At 38.5% G+C, this 17,548-nt stretch overlaps 3 protein-coding genes across 3 annotated transcripts in view; 2 read left to right on the top strand and 1 right to left on the bottom strand.

Annotated features, from left to right (window-relative positions):
* Positions 1 to 17,548, bottom strand: part of LOC129754628 (putative fatty acyl-CoA reductase CG5065) — a 76,508-nt gene that overhangs the window by 33,274 nt on the left and 25,686 nt on the right. Inside the window, exon 2 of the mRNA XM_055750792.1 lies at positions 2,645 to 2,763. Coding sequence (XP_055606767.1) covers positions 2,645 to 2,757 — 113 coding nt within the window. The 5' untranslated portion in view covers positions 2,758 to 2,763. The remainder of the gene's footprint in view (positions 1 to 2,644; positions 2,764 to 17,548) is intronic.
* On the top strand, positions 13,085 to 15,159 carry LOC129752878 (uncharacterized). The gene is made up of 5 exons (XM_055748665.1): positions 13,085 to 13,363; positions 13,423 to 13,484; positions 13,537 to 13,594; positions 13,659 to 13,721; positions 13,778 to 15,159. The coding sequence occupies exon 5, from the start codon at positions 13,882 to 13,884 to the stop codon at positions 15,157 to 15,159; it is 1,278 nt and encodes a 425-aa protein (XP_055604640.1). The 5' UTR covers positions 13,085 to 13,363; positions 13,423 to 13,484; positions 13,537 to 13,594; positions 13,659 to 13,721; positions 13,778 to 13,881.
* LOC129752877 (uncharacterized) lies at positions 15,298 to 17,532 on the top strand. The gene has a single exon (XM_055748664.1). It carries the CDS (start codon positions 15,298 to 15,300, stop codon positions 17,530 to 17,532), a length of 2,235 nt encoding a protein of 744 aa, XP_055604639.1.

Genomic DNA, 17,548 nt, shown 5'->3' with positions numbered 1-17,548 from the left:
AGCACATAAGGTCACTTGGGTATCCCGAGATGGCCGAACAGAAAATCAAATTGACCACATCTGCATCAGCCGAAAATGGAGAAGGAGCCTTCTTGATGTCCGCAACAAACGAAGCGCAGACATTGCATCTGACCATCACCTCGTCCTTGGCGAGATACGACTGAGAGTTGCGCGTGTCCAACGGCGTGAGGAGAAAGTCGGGTGTCGATACGACGTCCGCCGGTTGGAAAATCCAGAGGTGAAAAGGGCATACGTTGAACAGCTAGAATCCCGAGCCTCGGAGCTGCCGACAGACGGAACAGTCGAAGAACAGTGGTGTGGAATCAAGAATGCCTTTATCACGACGAGCCATGGTACTCTCGGTAAAGTTTGTGGAAGACGAAGTGAATGGATGTCGGATGAAACCTGGAGGATGATCGATGATCGGAGAAAGGCGAAAGTCGGAATTGAGCAGGCATGTACCGGGTCAGCCAAAGCAGCCGCCCGCTTACGATATGCGGAGCTGGAAAAGGCAGTTAAACGAGCTTGTAGACGAGACAAGAGAGCCTGGACAAACTCCCTAGCCGAAGAGGGAGAAAGAGCCGCCGCCATTGGAGATATCCGATTATTATATGATATTTCTCGCCGCCTTAGTGGTGCAAGGACTAATGCAAGAATGCCGCTGAAAAACCGAGCAGGTCAGCTGCTGACAGATCGAACAGATCAGCTCAAGCGTTGGACTGAGCATTTTGATCAACTTTTTCGAGTTACAAATAGCAATGGCCAACAGAACCCGCAGCTCGAGGCGCCCACAGTAAGTCGCATTAATGGCGTCAACTCGGAAGCGCCCTCGCTGGCTGAAATAGAAGCGGCAATCAAAAACATGAAATCCAACAAAGCACCTGGAATCGATTGCATTCCTGCTGAAATGCTCAAAGCCGACCCTGCCTTGTCAGCACAAATGTTGCACCGTCTATTCGCTGACATTTGGGATACTGCAACATTCCCTGTCGACTGGATGCAGGGTATCCTCGTAAAGGTCCCAAAGAAAGGAGACCTAACAGAGTGCGGTAACTGGCGTGGCATAACTTTGATCTGTACAACCCTCAAAGTACTCTGCAAAGTGATCCTGAACAGGATCCAGGAGAAAATCGACGCTACACTCCGACGGCAACAAGCTGGATTCCGATCCGGACGATCATGTGTGGACCACATCACAACGCTACGAATAATACTGGAACAAATCAACGAATTCCAGGACTCTCTTCTGCTGGTGTTCGTTGATTTCGAAAAAGCATTTGACCGACTGAACCACGAAAACATCTGGGCTGCTCTTAGACGACGAGGGGTCCCAGAGAAACTAGTCCATCTCATCGAAGCACAGTACGAGGCATTTTCGTGCAAGGTCTTGCACGACGGTGTCTTGTCCGAACCAATCCCGGTAACTGCTGGAGTGAGACAAGGATGTATTTTGTCACCGCTGCTTTTTCTCATCGTAATGGATGAGATCTTGACTGGATCGATTGACTGTAGACCAAACCGAGGATTGCCGTGGAATCCTTCAACCATGGAGCAACTAAACGACCTTGACCTGGCAGACGATATTGTTTTGCTCGCCCAAACACAACAAGACATGCAGAGCAAACTCGAAGACCTCACCGAAAGCTCCAAGGCAGCAGGTCTCAAAATCAATGTCGGAAAGACCAAGTCGATGGAAATCAATACAGAAAATCGTTCCAATTTCGTGGTAGCTGGACAACAGGTTGAGACAGTGGAGTGCTTCCAGTATCTTGGTAGCCAGATTACGCCTGATGGTGGGACCAAGAAGGACATCGAGACCCGGATCAGAAAAGCCCGATTTGCGTTTGCGAGTCTCCGAAACATCTGGCGTTCACGCCAGATCTCTCTACGAACTAAGATCCGAATCTTCAACTCAAACGTCAAATCCGTATTGCTGTACGGGTGTGAAACTTGGTGCACATATGCGGTGACGACGCGGAAACTGCAAGTTTTTGTGAACCGCTGCCTGCGGAACATCATCCGCGCTTGGTGGCCTGGCAACTGGATCTCAAACGTTGAACTTCATCGCCGGTGTCATCAAAAGGCGCTAGAAATCGAGATTCGGGAACGTAAGTGGAGATGGATTGGGCACACGCTGCGAAGAGATGAAAACTAGATTTGCAGAGAGGCGCTTGACTGGAATCCAGATGGGCATCGAAGAAGAGGCAGGCCCAAAAGCTCGTGGCGGCGAAGTCTAGCCGCTGAAATCCGCACAGTTGACGAGAACCTCGGCTGGCAGCTAGTGAAGACGCTGGCTCCGGATCACCAGCAGTGGAGATCTTTTATCTCAGCCCTATGCGCCGGTCAATCGGCGCTGGACCCTTAGGTAGGTAGGTATCCTTCTTTTAATTGTTACTGTAATTTTTTTCTATTTTATATTATCATCCCTCATAAAATATAAAATATCTATATATTATAACTCCATGTCATAGTTTGAATTGAACTCAAGATTAAAATTTTGTTGTTTTTTTTTTATTTCATTTTCTAATAAACTGAAGATCCTAGCGTACAAATGCAACAAAATTAATCTGTAAAGAGTTTCGTTTTTTTCGGGGGAAACATTCAACCTGTTGCCACCTTAGTTTCAAACCCAACATCATCTCACCTCAACAGCTTCTCGATCAGAGTTTTTCCCATGAAACCTGTACCACCGGTTATAAAAACGATCCGATCCCGGTACATGGGCCCAATGCGATCCTGTCCATCGTCAAAATCCATGTCTATCTGGAATGAGCAAAACAAACAAACAAAGTGAATGACAAGCTGAGGTAGTAAGCAACATTTCATTGTGATGGTTGGTGAAAGATGAACTGAGACTCAAAAATGCTTAATTTTTTTTTTAATTTATAAATTTTAAATTTTAAACACCCGTTTGACGTAATCTGTAACATTCTGATTAGACATATAAGGGGTATATCCAGCATTCTTTAAATCTAAAAAAAAAATCAATGACTGATGCAATCACAAATTTGAAAATATTTATCCTTGCGTTCTCAATCAAAAAAAGCAATCAAATCAATAGAAGGCCCTTGGCAATTTTCAATCCTTATTTAAATCTCGAGAACTAAACCAAAAACCAAAATTATAGTTCTAGACTTTTAAGGCTTACACACACTTAATTGGAAAAGCGACAAAAAAAATCTCCTCCAATCGTCAGACACAACTCGGTGCAACCATATTAATTAGTTGATCTCTTTCGAAACAAATTCCATCAATCAATAGGGTTTTGAGATGGCGTGTTCACTTTCCAAGACGCTGATGCCCTTCATGTTCATACTAGAATTCTGCAGAAGGCTTTTGGCGGTTCACGTTTTTCTCACCACCGCCATACCTACTTAATGGGTTCTGTGAGCTTTGCTGGGCAAGAACTTTGAGCAGGTTAACTTGCCGGAACCATTGACTTCACTGACATGTGTTCCTTTGGACATATACATAAGTAATTTCCTAAATTTTTGATGACGCCTTGAGTTATGTTTTTGTTGAATATATCAAGCCTAGAGATACTTTTCTTTGGAATAAATTTTCAATACATCGACAAAAGCCTTTCTTCCTGGTTAACGAATACATAGTTATGGTACCAAGGGGACGACATGCTAGGACAGTGTCGCGCAAATGTTTTTACAGATCGTTCAAATGTCCGGCGGACAAACACAGAAACACGCAATAAATATCCATTTGAGAGCGTCCATCCAAGGATGGTAATAAAATGTCACCTCAACTTTTGACCATTTGAAAAGTGAGTGATTCCACCTCTCTTAGCTGGGCTGATGGTGGAGCCGAACTAATCGCGTGCTGGTAAGTGCAACCACCGAAAGCTCATTATCAGTTGGATTGTAAAGTGAAGGTCTAGCAATCTGTCACTGGTTGCATATCTACATTGAAAGGCTTTTGGTGATTGGAAATAGTTCAAACGTTCAACTGCAATTATGATATCCTAGCATGCAAGTTTGAAGATTTGGTGAATTCAATTGCATGTTAGTTTTTTTCGGCACACAACTCTTTAATCATAATACATTGTAAGGTTACGGAACCACGAAATTGGTTCAAAAATAATTATGATATGCTATCATTAACAGAAATTAGAATAGACTTTCATTTCAAAGACACGCATGAAAAAAGAAAGATAACATTACATCAAGCGCAAGCCTGGAAAGATGGAAATTGAACCTCCCAGAATCAGAGGGGTCGATTACGAAAATAATCAACTTTGAGTCTAAAATGGCTGAAAATAATGTTCTTTGAGAAAAGCTTTTTTGAGTATATTCATCCTTTCTCTTCGGCCTACATATGTTCGACATGTCCAAAAGTCCGATGGGCATGAGCTGTCTTTCAAAGTAATGAATACGTCTTTTACTTTCATTTTATGTTTTTATATTATTGGATATTCTTTTTAAATTTCCATTCGAATATTTATGCAGATTTTTGAAATGGTAAATATTCCCACGGTTGATTTTTTTTGTTCCCATAGTGACGTTTTCTAGTCTTGTTAAGATCTTTCGAACCAAATATTGCATCTATGTACACCAGAAAACCAAGTTTCAAACATTTACGGGAGAAGTGTCATTTATACAAGTTTACGGAAAAAGGGCCAGCGAACAGCCAAAGCGTTCGAAATAGTCAGAAGGAATGTATTGAGGTAGAGGGAGAGAATATTGAGTCAATTTGGAATTTAGTTTGATGTTGTTGCCAAGATACCATGGAATAGCAATTTTAGTGGCTTTATTGAATAAAATTATTATTCAGTGAATTTTAAGAAAACGTAGCTTGTCTCGGTCGAGTCCGGTCGGAAAATTTTTATGATGTCAGAAATTTAGGAAATTTGTTTATGTTTATGCTTATGATACATACACATCCAGATATTGTCAGCATCCTGGTGAGTAGTAAAAGTATTTTTACTACTAATCTTAACTTGGCTGGATCCACTATTATTGGCCGCAGAGACATCTGGATCCAAGAGAGGAAGAACCGTGGATAACAGTACAGTACCATACGTTTCCATGGCTATTTATAAAATGTTTGGAATATTCACGATGGAAGCACATTTGCAAGAATTTACTGAGCTTCTTGATGCTAGTTCTTGTAAATTCGTCTTTCTGTGGATGAAAATGATATTTTTCTGCACAGAAATCCAAAACATTGTGGTATAACTAAAATCAATTGATCATTAAGTTGTAATTGTACTATATGTCCATTAAACGTTTAATCAAACCACAACCACAAGTTTCAAATTTTTGTGCACCATAATCACCATCACCATCAGGTCATTGACCATGGATATAGCGCTTATACTCGCTCTTGAAAATAAATATTGAAAGAACAGAGAAAAAAAATATTATCATCACAAATTTTTTTGAAATTAACTCTTCCGAAAGATTTCGCGCAATAAATGTGAAAGTTTTCAACATCGATATAACCAATTGAAAGTTTGTGACTATTTCACAGTAGCCATTGGCCAGAAAATTTCAAATGTGTCGTCATAGTAACGAATTTTTCGGAAAAAAATATTAAAAACTTACCGCCGAATTAACTCTGGTAAAGAAAACTTTGGAAAATATCGCAAATTTTAAATCTGGAACATGAATTATATAACGAGCACATGTATGAGCACGGTATTTCAGAATTTCCCAACATTGACATTTCTCAGGTAGAAATTCCCGGATTGCAACATCAGTGCAGAATAAGAAGGATCATGGAGCCAGCTCACTAATTATTAAAGTAGGAAGTGTGTTTCCTCTTGTAGTGGATCATTCAACGATGTCAACTGCTGGAAGTGGAGAATCGGGTCGGACACAAACAATTAATCAGGCAGTTATACATCACTATGCTTTATCCACTAATCCAAGATAATCACAATTTCACAGTAACAAACTTCTCAGAATAGATTAATAACAAAGCAAACTACTAAAACTTCAAAAATTTAAATTTTGCAGCAAATGGAGCGAAAAAAAAGCACGTGCGATACCAACGAACCATCGCCTGCTTCTCCGGAAATTTAGAAAATTTGTTAAAAAGTTAAAGTTAAACCAGTTGTTTTTATTGAACGTTGATTGTATTTAATAAAAAAAACCTTCGGTGAAGTGAAGAATAGTTGTAAAAATGTGAAAAGATGAATTTATTCTAAGTGATTGATTCCAAGGGGCCATTACTACGCCACCTGGATTTCCACTGGCATATTTTTCAGCTAGACGGACGTTCAATATCGAAGGAAGGTCCCATATATACCCATAAGCTTAGTAGACATAGTAGACTCTATTTACAGTAACAAGAAGTTTGAAAAAAATTTCAACTTCGCATATTCTAAAAAAAATTTAGGTTATTTTCACAATCATAACTTTGCTTGAACTAGTCGTGAAATATTTCACCTCTTCCAACCTTAACTGTCAACCACGGATGCTTTAAGTAGTCCTAGGTATTCAAAACTCACAAAGACTGGATATTTTCAGGCTAATTGGTAAGAACAAATATGGCAGAACAAAAACATTGAAAAATTGAAGTTGTTGAAATTTTATCTAGAATCCAAGATGATATTTTAATTTTTTAAGAAATAATGGAACAGAAACTGTCTCCAGATCGTCAACAATGGAGGTCTTTTACCATGGCCTTACGCGCTGGAGAATCGATGTGAGACCATTAAGTTAGTAATAATACTAAAGTTTTATTTTAAAATTTAGGATAAATGATCATATCTTTAAAGCATTTCAAGATCAATGTTTTAAGGTGGATATGACTATTTAGCTAAGCTAAGCTACGATTTTTCAAATGTTAAATATAATGAATTGGAAACATCAGAAGTGTAGGTAGGCTTTTATGCTGGTAGTGCCAACCAAGACCCTACCCAGCCAATCATTATCATATAAGAAGGTAATAAAATTTCGATCCAACCTGTTAAAGACAAGTTCTTCGATACCAGATAAGAAACGCTATTATTTCTTTGTTTTTCCAAACAAGCCGAAAATAAAAATTTTTATATCGTATCTTTCCTTGAAAATTTTTTCTATCGAGATTCTCCCTGGTGGGTTCCATTTCTGCTAATTTTATAGATATTTTTAACGCTAGATTTGGCCTCGCGAAGGGTTAAACCTGTTGAACGACTTTAGAGAGAGAGACCACGATGGGTGGCTGACCTCAGACAACAAAAATTGGGGTAAGGGTGTGATCAAAACGTTCGGTGCGTCGTCGTCGGCTTTCTGAATTCATCCGAATGTCGATAGATTTCACCGTTGGAAAAATTAATCACATTCTCGAACTTTCAAGCCACTCTTCGTTTGATGATTTCGTTCAAAGTTTGTCATCCAGCCGTGTCCAAAGCTAATCAGTAGGGTAAACCTTGACATGTTTTTCTTTGGTCCGGACAAGTACTTGGATGGAATCAACTACGAGATTTTGGTTCAATTTTGTTTATCAGGTGAAACTATTTTGTTAGGTATCACCGGCAGACGGCAACCTAGACGTTTGGTTATGACATTCCCCGCGATGCGAGATCAACTCTTGTAAGCCCGGATATAAATAGGTAGAAATATATGGAACCTGTTGCCGTCTGTCGTAGAACTGGTGAATAGAAAAGAATGCGCTTATACCTATCGGTTCATTAATTTTAACCAAAATTTTATTATCCCATATTTGGAAATCTATTTCATAATAACGTCTTTCATGCTACCAAGGTAAAAAACATTTTGATTTTATTGTACGTAAACGTTATTAATTACAATAATGTGCAAATTGGGGAATACGAGTAATTCACAAACAACATCAGCGCTTCGTACTAGTAACCGTCTCAATTCTAGAACATAGTAAGTAATAGTATTTACTTCGATAGCTTTTGCTTAGCTCGAACTTGAGCATTTCAAAAGCATTTCAGTCAGCACTTGTCCTGGAGAATTTTTGCGCGTATCTGACTTCAAATATTCCATAAAAATTCTGATTTTATTGAAAAGAAACCATGAGAGAATTACAAAAAAGCTTGAAAAGTAGCATTATCAAAGCGAATTAGTTGAGGAAAGTTAAAATTTAAACATTACTTTAATCATACTGCTTTAAGTTCTAGAAAACTAGGAATTAAAATAATCCATATAACAGGTAAGGGCCCCCCTTTGAAATAAGATCTCGAATAGTTTCACTCTTATATAAGTTGGGGGCCCCTAGAGTAAGCATTTCAGAATTTGCTGAACAAATTCGCACACATTTTTACAATAACTGGCAATATACATATGACATTTGATCATTGATTTGATCTCGAATTTTTCAACATAAAATCCGGACAAATCTATGCTATTCGGTGATAATTTGAAAAAAAAAATCTATGAGAACGTGACTTAAACCACCGAAAATTTTCATTTTTTTGTATCGAAACACGTCAGCAGCGTTCAAATCTCTTTTTAAACTCCCAAAAACAAAAACAATTTGGGTCAAACAAACACAGCAAAATTGAGCTTAATTTAGACCTTAGTTTGGTTTTTTTTGTCAGTTTTTCCAAATTCACCTTTTCTAAGGTGCGATGAAGAGCTAATTTTGATCAATTTTCGGCACTTAAACCTTTTGAAAATAGGTTAAACTCTTCACTTTTCTGACAAAATTTCGAAACATTACAAAACAAATTTAGACTAATGGTTTTTATCAACTTTCTTCAAGATCCCAAGTAATTTTGACAACTGCGAAAAAAGTTAAAAAAGTTTTTATTCGATTTCTTTTCCAAATCCTGTGAAATAAAAGAATTTTAACAAATTTTTAAAGAATATATTAACTATTTCAGATATTTCAGATATTTTTAAAAGTAAAAATCAAATCATGTTGTAGACTTCAGCGAATTTGTTATATGAAATAAAACCATTAATATTTTTAAGCTTTCTTCAGTAATGTTAGAAATACTTGTACTACCAAATTAAAAAAAACAGCTGGATTTTACTTTTTAAATCATGCATCATCATCATCATCATAATCAATCCCCGAAAATATTATTCCCTAAATTGAATAAAGTATAGTAAAAAAATTCAAAATCAGTTGTTTTTCCCTTCATGTCGATTTGTAAGTTAATCAGTTATCAATGATTGATTAAACTCAAAACTGATTCACTTTTAATCTAATAATTTTCATATTACTAAAATGAGAGGTAATTTGAAAAGTAATCATTATGGCCAAAATTTATCTTTATTTTATCTTCACTTTAATTTATGGAGAGTTTAATGGCCATTAGTTATGATTGCTTATTTAATTTATCGACCTTATCGATGAGAGGTATATTCTTTTAGTAAGATTATTTGAAGATAATGAAAATAATAGGCGAATAGAAGGTAAGGAAATTTTATTTATTTATTTGGAGTCATTGACCGTGAAGTCATACAGACTTAAAATCTTAAAATTTAAAATTAACCTAAGTAACATACAATGCATCATTTTTAAAAATTAAGTTAAATCACGGATCGAACGTTTAAACATCGAATTTGATACGTTAAAGTCGAACAGGTGGGAAACCTCGTTGAAAGCATGACAGCATTGATGTAGTGGATGATTTTGGCCAAAACTCGTTCTGCTTCTTGGTAGCCAGAGAAAGTTTTGATTGCGTTGCGATTGCGTTGTCGAGCTGGAGCGTGCAGATTGAGAGAATACAGCAATTGCGGGCAATCAATAACGTTTGTTAAGATGTCGTACACGAAGATCCGTTGCAAGTATGTCCTCCTTTGACTCAAAGACGTCAGTGACAGAAGACCACATCTCTCGGAATAAGGTGGTAAACGTACAGAATCTCGCCAGGGCAATCTTCGTAATGCATAGCGAAGAATTTTTTTCTGGACCCTCTCTATCCTTTCGATGTGAACGGATTGGTAAGGTGCCCAAACAGGTGCAGCATATTCCAGTACACTTCGTACTAACGAGCAGAATACTGTTTTAAGAGCATAGGGGTCTTCAAAACTCAGTGTATTCCGACGAAGAAATCCGAATAAGGCAAACGCTTTTGCTGTGGTTGTCAAGATATGCTGTGCGAACGAGAGCTTTTGATCGAAAGTAACTCCGAGATCTTTTATCGTTGAAACTGTTTCTAAGGTGGAGTCCCTGAGCGAATATTCGTATACAATTGATGCTCTAGTCCGGAAAAAACTTATGCATTTACACTTTCCGACATTCACTTCCATTCCATGCGTATTACACCATAACAATAATTTGTTCATATCTTCCTGAAGCGCGATGCAGTCCACTATCGAGTCAATGACTCTGTTAATTTTTAGGTCATCGGCGTACAGTAGTTTAGTCAAGTTGAGGTAGGTAGCTATGTCGTTTATGAACAGCACAAAGATAAGCGGTCCTAGGTGACTTCCTTGTGGAACACCGGATGGCATGTCGAATTCTGTAGAGTGTGTTCCTCGGATGTTTATGTAACCTTGGCGTTTTGCCAGGTAGGAATGCAGCCATTTTATTATCCATGAAGGAAAACCGTAGCGTTCGAGCTTTGTTATTGCTATGTTGTGTTGTACTTTGTCGAAAGCCTTAGCAAAGCCGATATATATAGAATCAACTTGCATTTTTTTATTTGTTGCGGTGTGCAATTCATTTACATAGCACATCAGGTTTGTAAGCGTCGATTTTTTCTTTACAAATCCGTGCTGGTATTCGGTGAGTATTGGTTTAGCTGCTGAATATAGCCTTTCGTATATCAGAGACTCGAGGACTTTGGAAAAGCATCACAGGATTGATATGGGCCGGTAGTTCTCTACACGGTGTCAGTTTCCTGATTTAAGGATTGGAGATACTGAAGCAGTTTTCCAGTGGCTGGGAAAAGCACATTCAGAAATCGATCTGTTGAAAATTATTCGTAGCGGTACGGCAAGAGATGCTGCGATTTTTGATACCAACGACGATGGAATCCCATCAGGACCGGGCCCTTTCGACGGATCGAGCTTACTCAAAGCAATAAACACCTCCTCAAAAGTGAAATCAGGCTGTTGCAGCCTAATGTTGTAGGTAGGCAAAGATGCGAAGTAGGCGTCGTCACAGTTAAAGGTTTGCGAACTATACACACTGCTGAAAAATGCGGCAAACAAATCAGCTGACTCTCTAGCAGTACCCGATGTGCGTTCTTGGAACGTGACAGAAGAAGGAACAATATTAAGAGATATTTAAAATGAGTGAGTAGAATTTGATTAGAAGCATTTTCATCGCTTGTCATCAATTTGTTCCACATGAAACGATTTTTTTTTTCTTAATCTGGAAATGTTTCTACTAAATAAACATAACTTTACCGACAAGGCCGATATATTAAATTAACATTCTATTTAGACTTTATTTATTTATTGTTTATTGTTTATTGATTATTGTTTATTTGTTATAGAATCATCTGACATATTTAGGTGTCTTAATGATCTACTTAATATTATTTGTACATTACATGATACTTTTCCTAATTTCTCAGTTGGTCACTTAAGTAAGATTCAATACGGCGTTTGAAAGTTGAAATAGAAACATTGAAGTCGAAGACAGCAGCCTTCTTCAGTGGAAAATAATGGAAAAAAAATAGCCGAAACGTCTGGACAGTAGTAAAAATCATTCGTTTTGATTTACAAAATATGACTGACTAAGCCGTAAACCATTAAAAATTCAGAATTTCCAATAATTTTGCCTTTGTTTTTCAACTCTGCATTTTTGTTTACATTTGGATTTTTTATAACTTTTTTAGCCTTTTATTTGGAAAAGTGGGAGAATTTTAATATAGCTAAGAATCGGACTTTGATCACTGACACTCTTGAAATAAAATTGATTTTTTTTTCATCAAATTCTATTCCATCATCACCTATGTGATTTTAATAAATTCTCATAAGATCAAAACTAATTTTTTTTCTTACAAAAAATTCACATTTCAATTCGTGATTAAATATTATTTCAAATTTAAGATAAAACAGAGGAATTTTCCAACCCTTCAATTGAAAATGAAGTAAAGATATGTTAAAAAGATATGTTTTCCTTAAAATTTAAATTATGACTGACTGAAGACTGCATTTCAATAAAAGTTAAAATAAAAAAGTTATTAAACTTCAGAAATGGAATAACATTTTTAAGGATGGTATTCATCACTGTCAATGAGGCGTCAAAATGTTCGACCGCCCCGACCGGAACACTCAATTGAAATGCATGCCATTTCGTCAAATAATGACCAATTTAAACCGATAAATGTTGCGAAAGATTGCCAAATGATTATATTTTTTCAAATATTTTATTGCGAATCATATTCCCATTTGGAGAGTAGTCCAGACGAAACTGTGGGGGAGATTTGGATTAGGAACAGGAGATCTCCGGTTTTCTTCATATCTTTCAGGGAAAATTAACCACCAAAAACCTATTTTTTCGCTTAAAAATCACAGAAGCATTGTTTTATGATTATACTTTTGTCCAACGGAAAACATCTCCGCTGAATTTTTTTTGACATTATTTTTATAATTGCATAACTTCAGGGGCTTATGATCTTGACTTTCTGTACTTTTTTGGTTGTAGTTTTTATTCACTTTTAGTTTTTTAATTTTTGTTAAAATTATTCCACAAATATTTCAATTCATATTTTTTGAATAGATTAGAGCCCTTTCAACATAGAAAATAAAAGAAATATCAAAGTTAGGTTGTTGGTCGAAATGGAACATAAACCTCGTCTAAAGGCGGGGATGAAAACAACGAAAACAAATTGAAAAATATGTTAATATTCACTTTTCATATGCGTTGAAATATCTCAGTACTTTACGGTACGATTCAAACAAAAATTATAAAAAAAATTTAACTATGAGACAGCACAGGTTTCAAATTTCCCATACAAATTTTGGGCACTCTACTATACACCTTTTATTTAAAAAAAAAGATAACAGTAGTTGATCAATCGGCAAAACTGAGTTCTGGTATTGATTTTTTATTCCAATTTGAATCAAAGATTTGAAATTCTAAATGAATCTTTTCCAACCGATTAAGCCTAAATTTCATACTTTTGATTCTGATATACGTTTTTTTAAACTATCCTCTACTAAAGGAATTACCCTGAATTCAGCATGTTGTACGCAGTTTTGACCACTGTGTTGTGACGGTCAGAGAAAGTGAAAAAGAAATGATGATGAGAGTGAGAAGAACGTAAACAAATAATGAAATTGAATTATGCGCGGGAATGATAAATAAATACATTGGTGAGAAAAATATGTTAGCAGCTTTCCAGCAAGTATTGGCACCATTTTGATAATATTGTGAAGACGAACGGTAGTGGCTGTAAGGTAGAAAGTTTAATCGAAAATCTAAAGTGATAACGGGCATTGCAACTATTCAGATAATTTGACTGATAGTCTGAAATTGATCTGTGAGCGCTGTAAGTAGAAGATAGAGAATAACAAGAATGCGATAGTTAATGGATGTTTTGATATTTAGATTGCGAGTTGAATGCCGTTGGATCACTAGAAAGAAAATAGTTGATTGCCACCGAGACTACCGTAAGTTACAAAAAGCATTTTACAAACCAAAAACTAAGTGTTTCATGTTTAGATTTAGTGCCCCAAGTGCCGACTGTTGACAGAAGTCATTCATCTCAGAGCTACCGACCGTAAGTGTTTATCTGAATGTTAAGTTTGTACTTTGTATGTAATTAGATTTGATGACTTTTTTAGGGCCTAAAAGAGAGGAAGAAAGCCATCAGGAAATTCATCTAGAGTGAAGGAGAAACTTTTAATGTAAGATAGCAAAATGTCGTATGTACTGTTCAATCTAATTGTTGTATTTATTGTAGCTTTGAGTAAATTTTATATTGAACTACAAGGATTCGTTTTTGCCTGAGCCTGAGAATTCCGAGAGCAACATTCTCAAAGATTAAAAATATAAATATTTCCTACGATGGCGGAGAACTACAAATACAGCTGCTGTGAGGAGGATTCTGATTTTGATGCAAGCGTGCGGTGCAATCGATGTGGAGAATGGTATCATTTTTCTTGTGTGAATGTGCAAGATAGTGTGTCAGAAACTATTTGGTATTGCGTTAAATGTATACGGGCTGAGCCTTCGATTTTAGAATCGTTTGCATCCGCGGGGAAAACAAGAACTCGACGAGGTCCGCCGCGTGCATGCAAAGAGAAAAACAACAGAATGGGTAGATCAAAAGTTCCTCCAAAGGAGTTGCAAGTAGGTCAGGTGCAAGTAGCTCAGGTGCAAGTAGCTCAGGTGCAAGTAGCTCCAGATGGTCAGGTTAGGCAAGAAAAACAGTCAAATGCTAATAATGGAACCACAAATAAAGAAACGGGTGCGATTAGGAAGTCACTGTCACCTTTCCCTAACTCTAATGTTCCCGTAAATGTTTCGCGCTGTGATGATAAAAAAAGTGTTTGCAGTACAAGAAGTGGAGAAAGCAGATCGTCGAAAGCTTCGGTACGTGAAAAGGCAAAACGTGAACTACAGCGGTTACAGGAAGAAAGTATGCAACGGATGCGAGAAGAAGACATCGAGCGAAAGTTGTTGGAGCATGAACTAAAAAAGGTCAGGCTGGAAAAGGAGTTCATGGAACGTAGGCACGCACAAGAAAGACTGGCGGAAGAGGAAACGGATCCTGAAAGCGGATGTGAAGATGGTGAGCAGTACAACTTTCAAAAAAAGGTTGAAGACTGGCAGAAAGGTTCTGAAGCTGGACCAAATGAAGTTAATCAACGAAAACAGTCAACGCTTAAAGGAGAAAGTCAGCAAAAAGCCCAACCTGAGCCCGAAATCGCTTCTGGTGGAAATGCTACGCCTGAAATAAGCAGTGTAGCTTCGCATTCCGTAAGAGAAACGATCGAAAATACTTCAAAACCCAGAGCCGGTCCAACTCAACTGCAGATAGCGGCAAGACAAGTATTTTCTAAAACTTTGCCAAAGTTTTCTGGACGACCCGAAGAATGGCCCATGTTTATCAGTGAATACGAACAAGCGAATATATCCTGTGGTTTCAGCGATTCTGAGAATTTGATGCGTTTACGTGAGGCGTTGACTGGAAAGGCGTTTGAAGCGGTACGAAATCTTCTGCTTGTTCCAGAAAACGTTCAAAGTATCATTCAAAAACTACGCAGACGATTTGGAAATCCCGAGATTCTTTCTACGATGTTGGCAAATCGTATACAGTTGCTTGCGGGACCCAGCTCGTAGGATTTGGAGTCGGTGATTGACTTTGGAAGTGCTGTAGAAGAGTTCACTCAGCATCTGAAGGTGACTAACTTAACAGACCATCTTAGAAACCCCATTTTAATGAAACGGCTGATACAGAAACTACCAGCAAGTTACGCCATGCAGTGGGTAGAATACAAACGCAAACGGATAGTGGTTGATTTGGAAGTGTTTGGCGACTTTATGGAGGAACTTGTCGATAAGGCCTTGGAAGCAACCTATGAGCGTTGTGGAGACGAAGACACAGCAAGAGGAAAACGTCGCGAGAAAAATTTAGTGAAGGGTTTCGTTAATGTAACAGATACTGATGAGCATCAATGTTGTACCTGTAGCCAACAAGAGCCCGTAATTGTACCTCAGTCTGGAACTGCGGGGAGTCGAAGCTTTGCTCCGTCTAGGAGTTGTTCAGTTTGTGGATCTACCGGGCATTTGGGCCGCAATTGCGACGAGTTCAGAGCCATGAACTTGCAGGATCGGTGGAACACGGTGCAGCGTTTGGGATTGTGTTCGCTGTGTCTGTACAATCATAATGGAAAATATTGCCTGGCTAAACGGAGATGCGGTATAAATCAGTGTGAACAGAGACATCACCCACTTCTCCATTGGGACACGAGAACCACCGCACCTCAGCTGATTGCAAGTTGTAACGGTCATCGACAGTCAGTCATATTTCGGATGATTCCTGTTAAACTTTACAGCAACGACAAACAATTAGAAGCACTAGCCCTTATCGATGAAGGATCATCAGTATCACTAATCCTGGATGAACTAGCAAAAGAGCTAGGTGCTATAGGAGACATCGAGCCGCTAAGAATGAGTTGGACAAACGGTATGAGCACAGTGGAAAACCTGTCCGCTAAAATCAACCTACAGATCTCAGCTTTCGATGATGTAAGACGGTTTAATCTGATGGATGTTAGAACGGTGCGAAAATTAGATTTACCAACGCAAAGTTTGGACAGCAGTTCGATACGGGAAAGGTTTGCACACCTGCGAGACATCGCCATTCCAAGTTATGAGTCAACGAAGGCGAAGTTGTTAATCGGAATCAACAATATACACCTTATCGCACCCCTTCAATCCCGAGTAGGAGAATTGGGCGAACCGGTAGCAATACAGTGTCAACTTGGGTGGAGTTTGTATGGACCAAGACCAGATATAGTCGCGAATGTTCATTTCTTGGGACATCATCGTTCTTGCTCTGAGTGTAATAGAATTGACCGAGAGATGAATGAAAATTTGAAAGAGTATTTTAGTATTGAAGCAGTCGGAATATCACCAGTGCCACTGGAAACGAACAAAGAGCGTCGAGCACGTGAAATTTTGGACCGTACAACGAAGCGGGTAGGTGATCGATACGAATCTGGACTTCTGTGGAAGACAGATGATATTTCGTTCCCGGAGAGCTATCAGATGTCACTGAAACGCGCCAACAGCTTAGAGCGTCGAATGAATAAGCATCCTGGAGTTCGTGAAGTTATAGTGAAACAGTTACAGGAGTACTTAGAAAAGGGATACGCTCATAAAATCACGGATGAAGAACTCCGGAACACGCCACCTGAGAAAACATGGTACTTGCCATTGAATTTTGTCATCAATCCGAAGAAAGAAGGAAAAATTCGGCTTGTGTGGGACGCAGCAGCGAAGGTCAAGGGTGTCTGCTTGAACGATTTCCTCCTAAAAGGACCCGATATGGTATCGTGTTTGCCGTTGGTAATAAGTGGTTTCAGAGAAAGACAGGTTGCATTCGGAGGTGATATTCGTGAAATGTTTCACCAGGTGCGAGTAAGACCAGAAGACCGACAAGCTCAAAGATTCTTGTTTCGGATAGATGCCAATAAGGATCCCCAAATATTTGTGATGGATGTTGTAATATTTGGCGCGAGCTGTTCCCCTTGCACATCGCAGTTTGTAAAAAATATTAATGCACGAGAGCATGCTGTGCGGTATCCGAAAGCAGCGAAAGCTATCATTGAGAAACATTTTGTCGATGACTATTTTGATAGTGTTGATACAGAATCGGAAGCAATACAACTGGCAAAGGAAGTCGAAAAGGTGCACGCGGCAGGCGGGTTTGAAATCAGAAACTGGATGAGCAATTCTCCAGCAGTCTTGAAGGCGCTTTGCTCTGTGTCTGAAGAACCAAACAGATCTGTTGAGGTGAATAAGACTGGTGAAGTAGAACGTGTGCTGGGCGTAAGTTGGAACGCCGTGAAAGATGTTTTTGTTTTCTCGACGGATATGCGAGCAGATCTCCATCCATATATAATGGAAGGCGCTTGGCCGACGAAACGGATTGCTTTGAGGTGCATTATGAGCATGTTCGATCCCCAGCAATTTCTGGCGCCATTATAATTTAACGGTCGGATAA

This window comes from Uranotaenia lowii, chromosome 3 (genome assembly GCF_029784155.1).
Source record: "Uranotaenia lowii strain MFRU-FL chromosome 3, ASM2978415v1, whole genome shotgun sequence".
NCBI classification, from domain to species: Eukaryota; Metazoa; Arthropoda; class Insecta; order Diptera; family Culicidae; genus Uranotaenia; species Uranotaenia lowii.
This window is presented reverse-complemented; position numbering and strand designations above follow the sequence as displayed.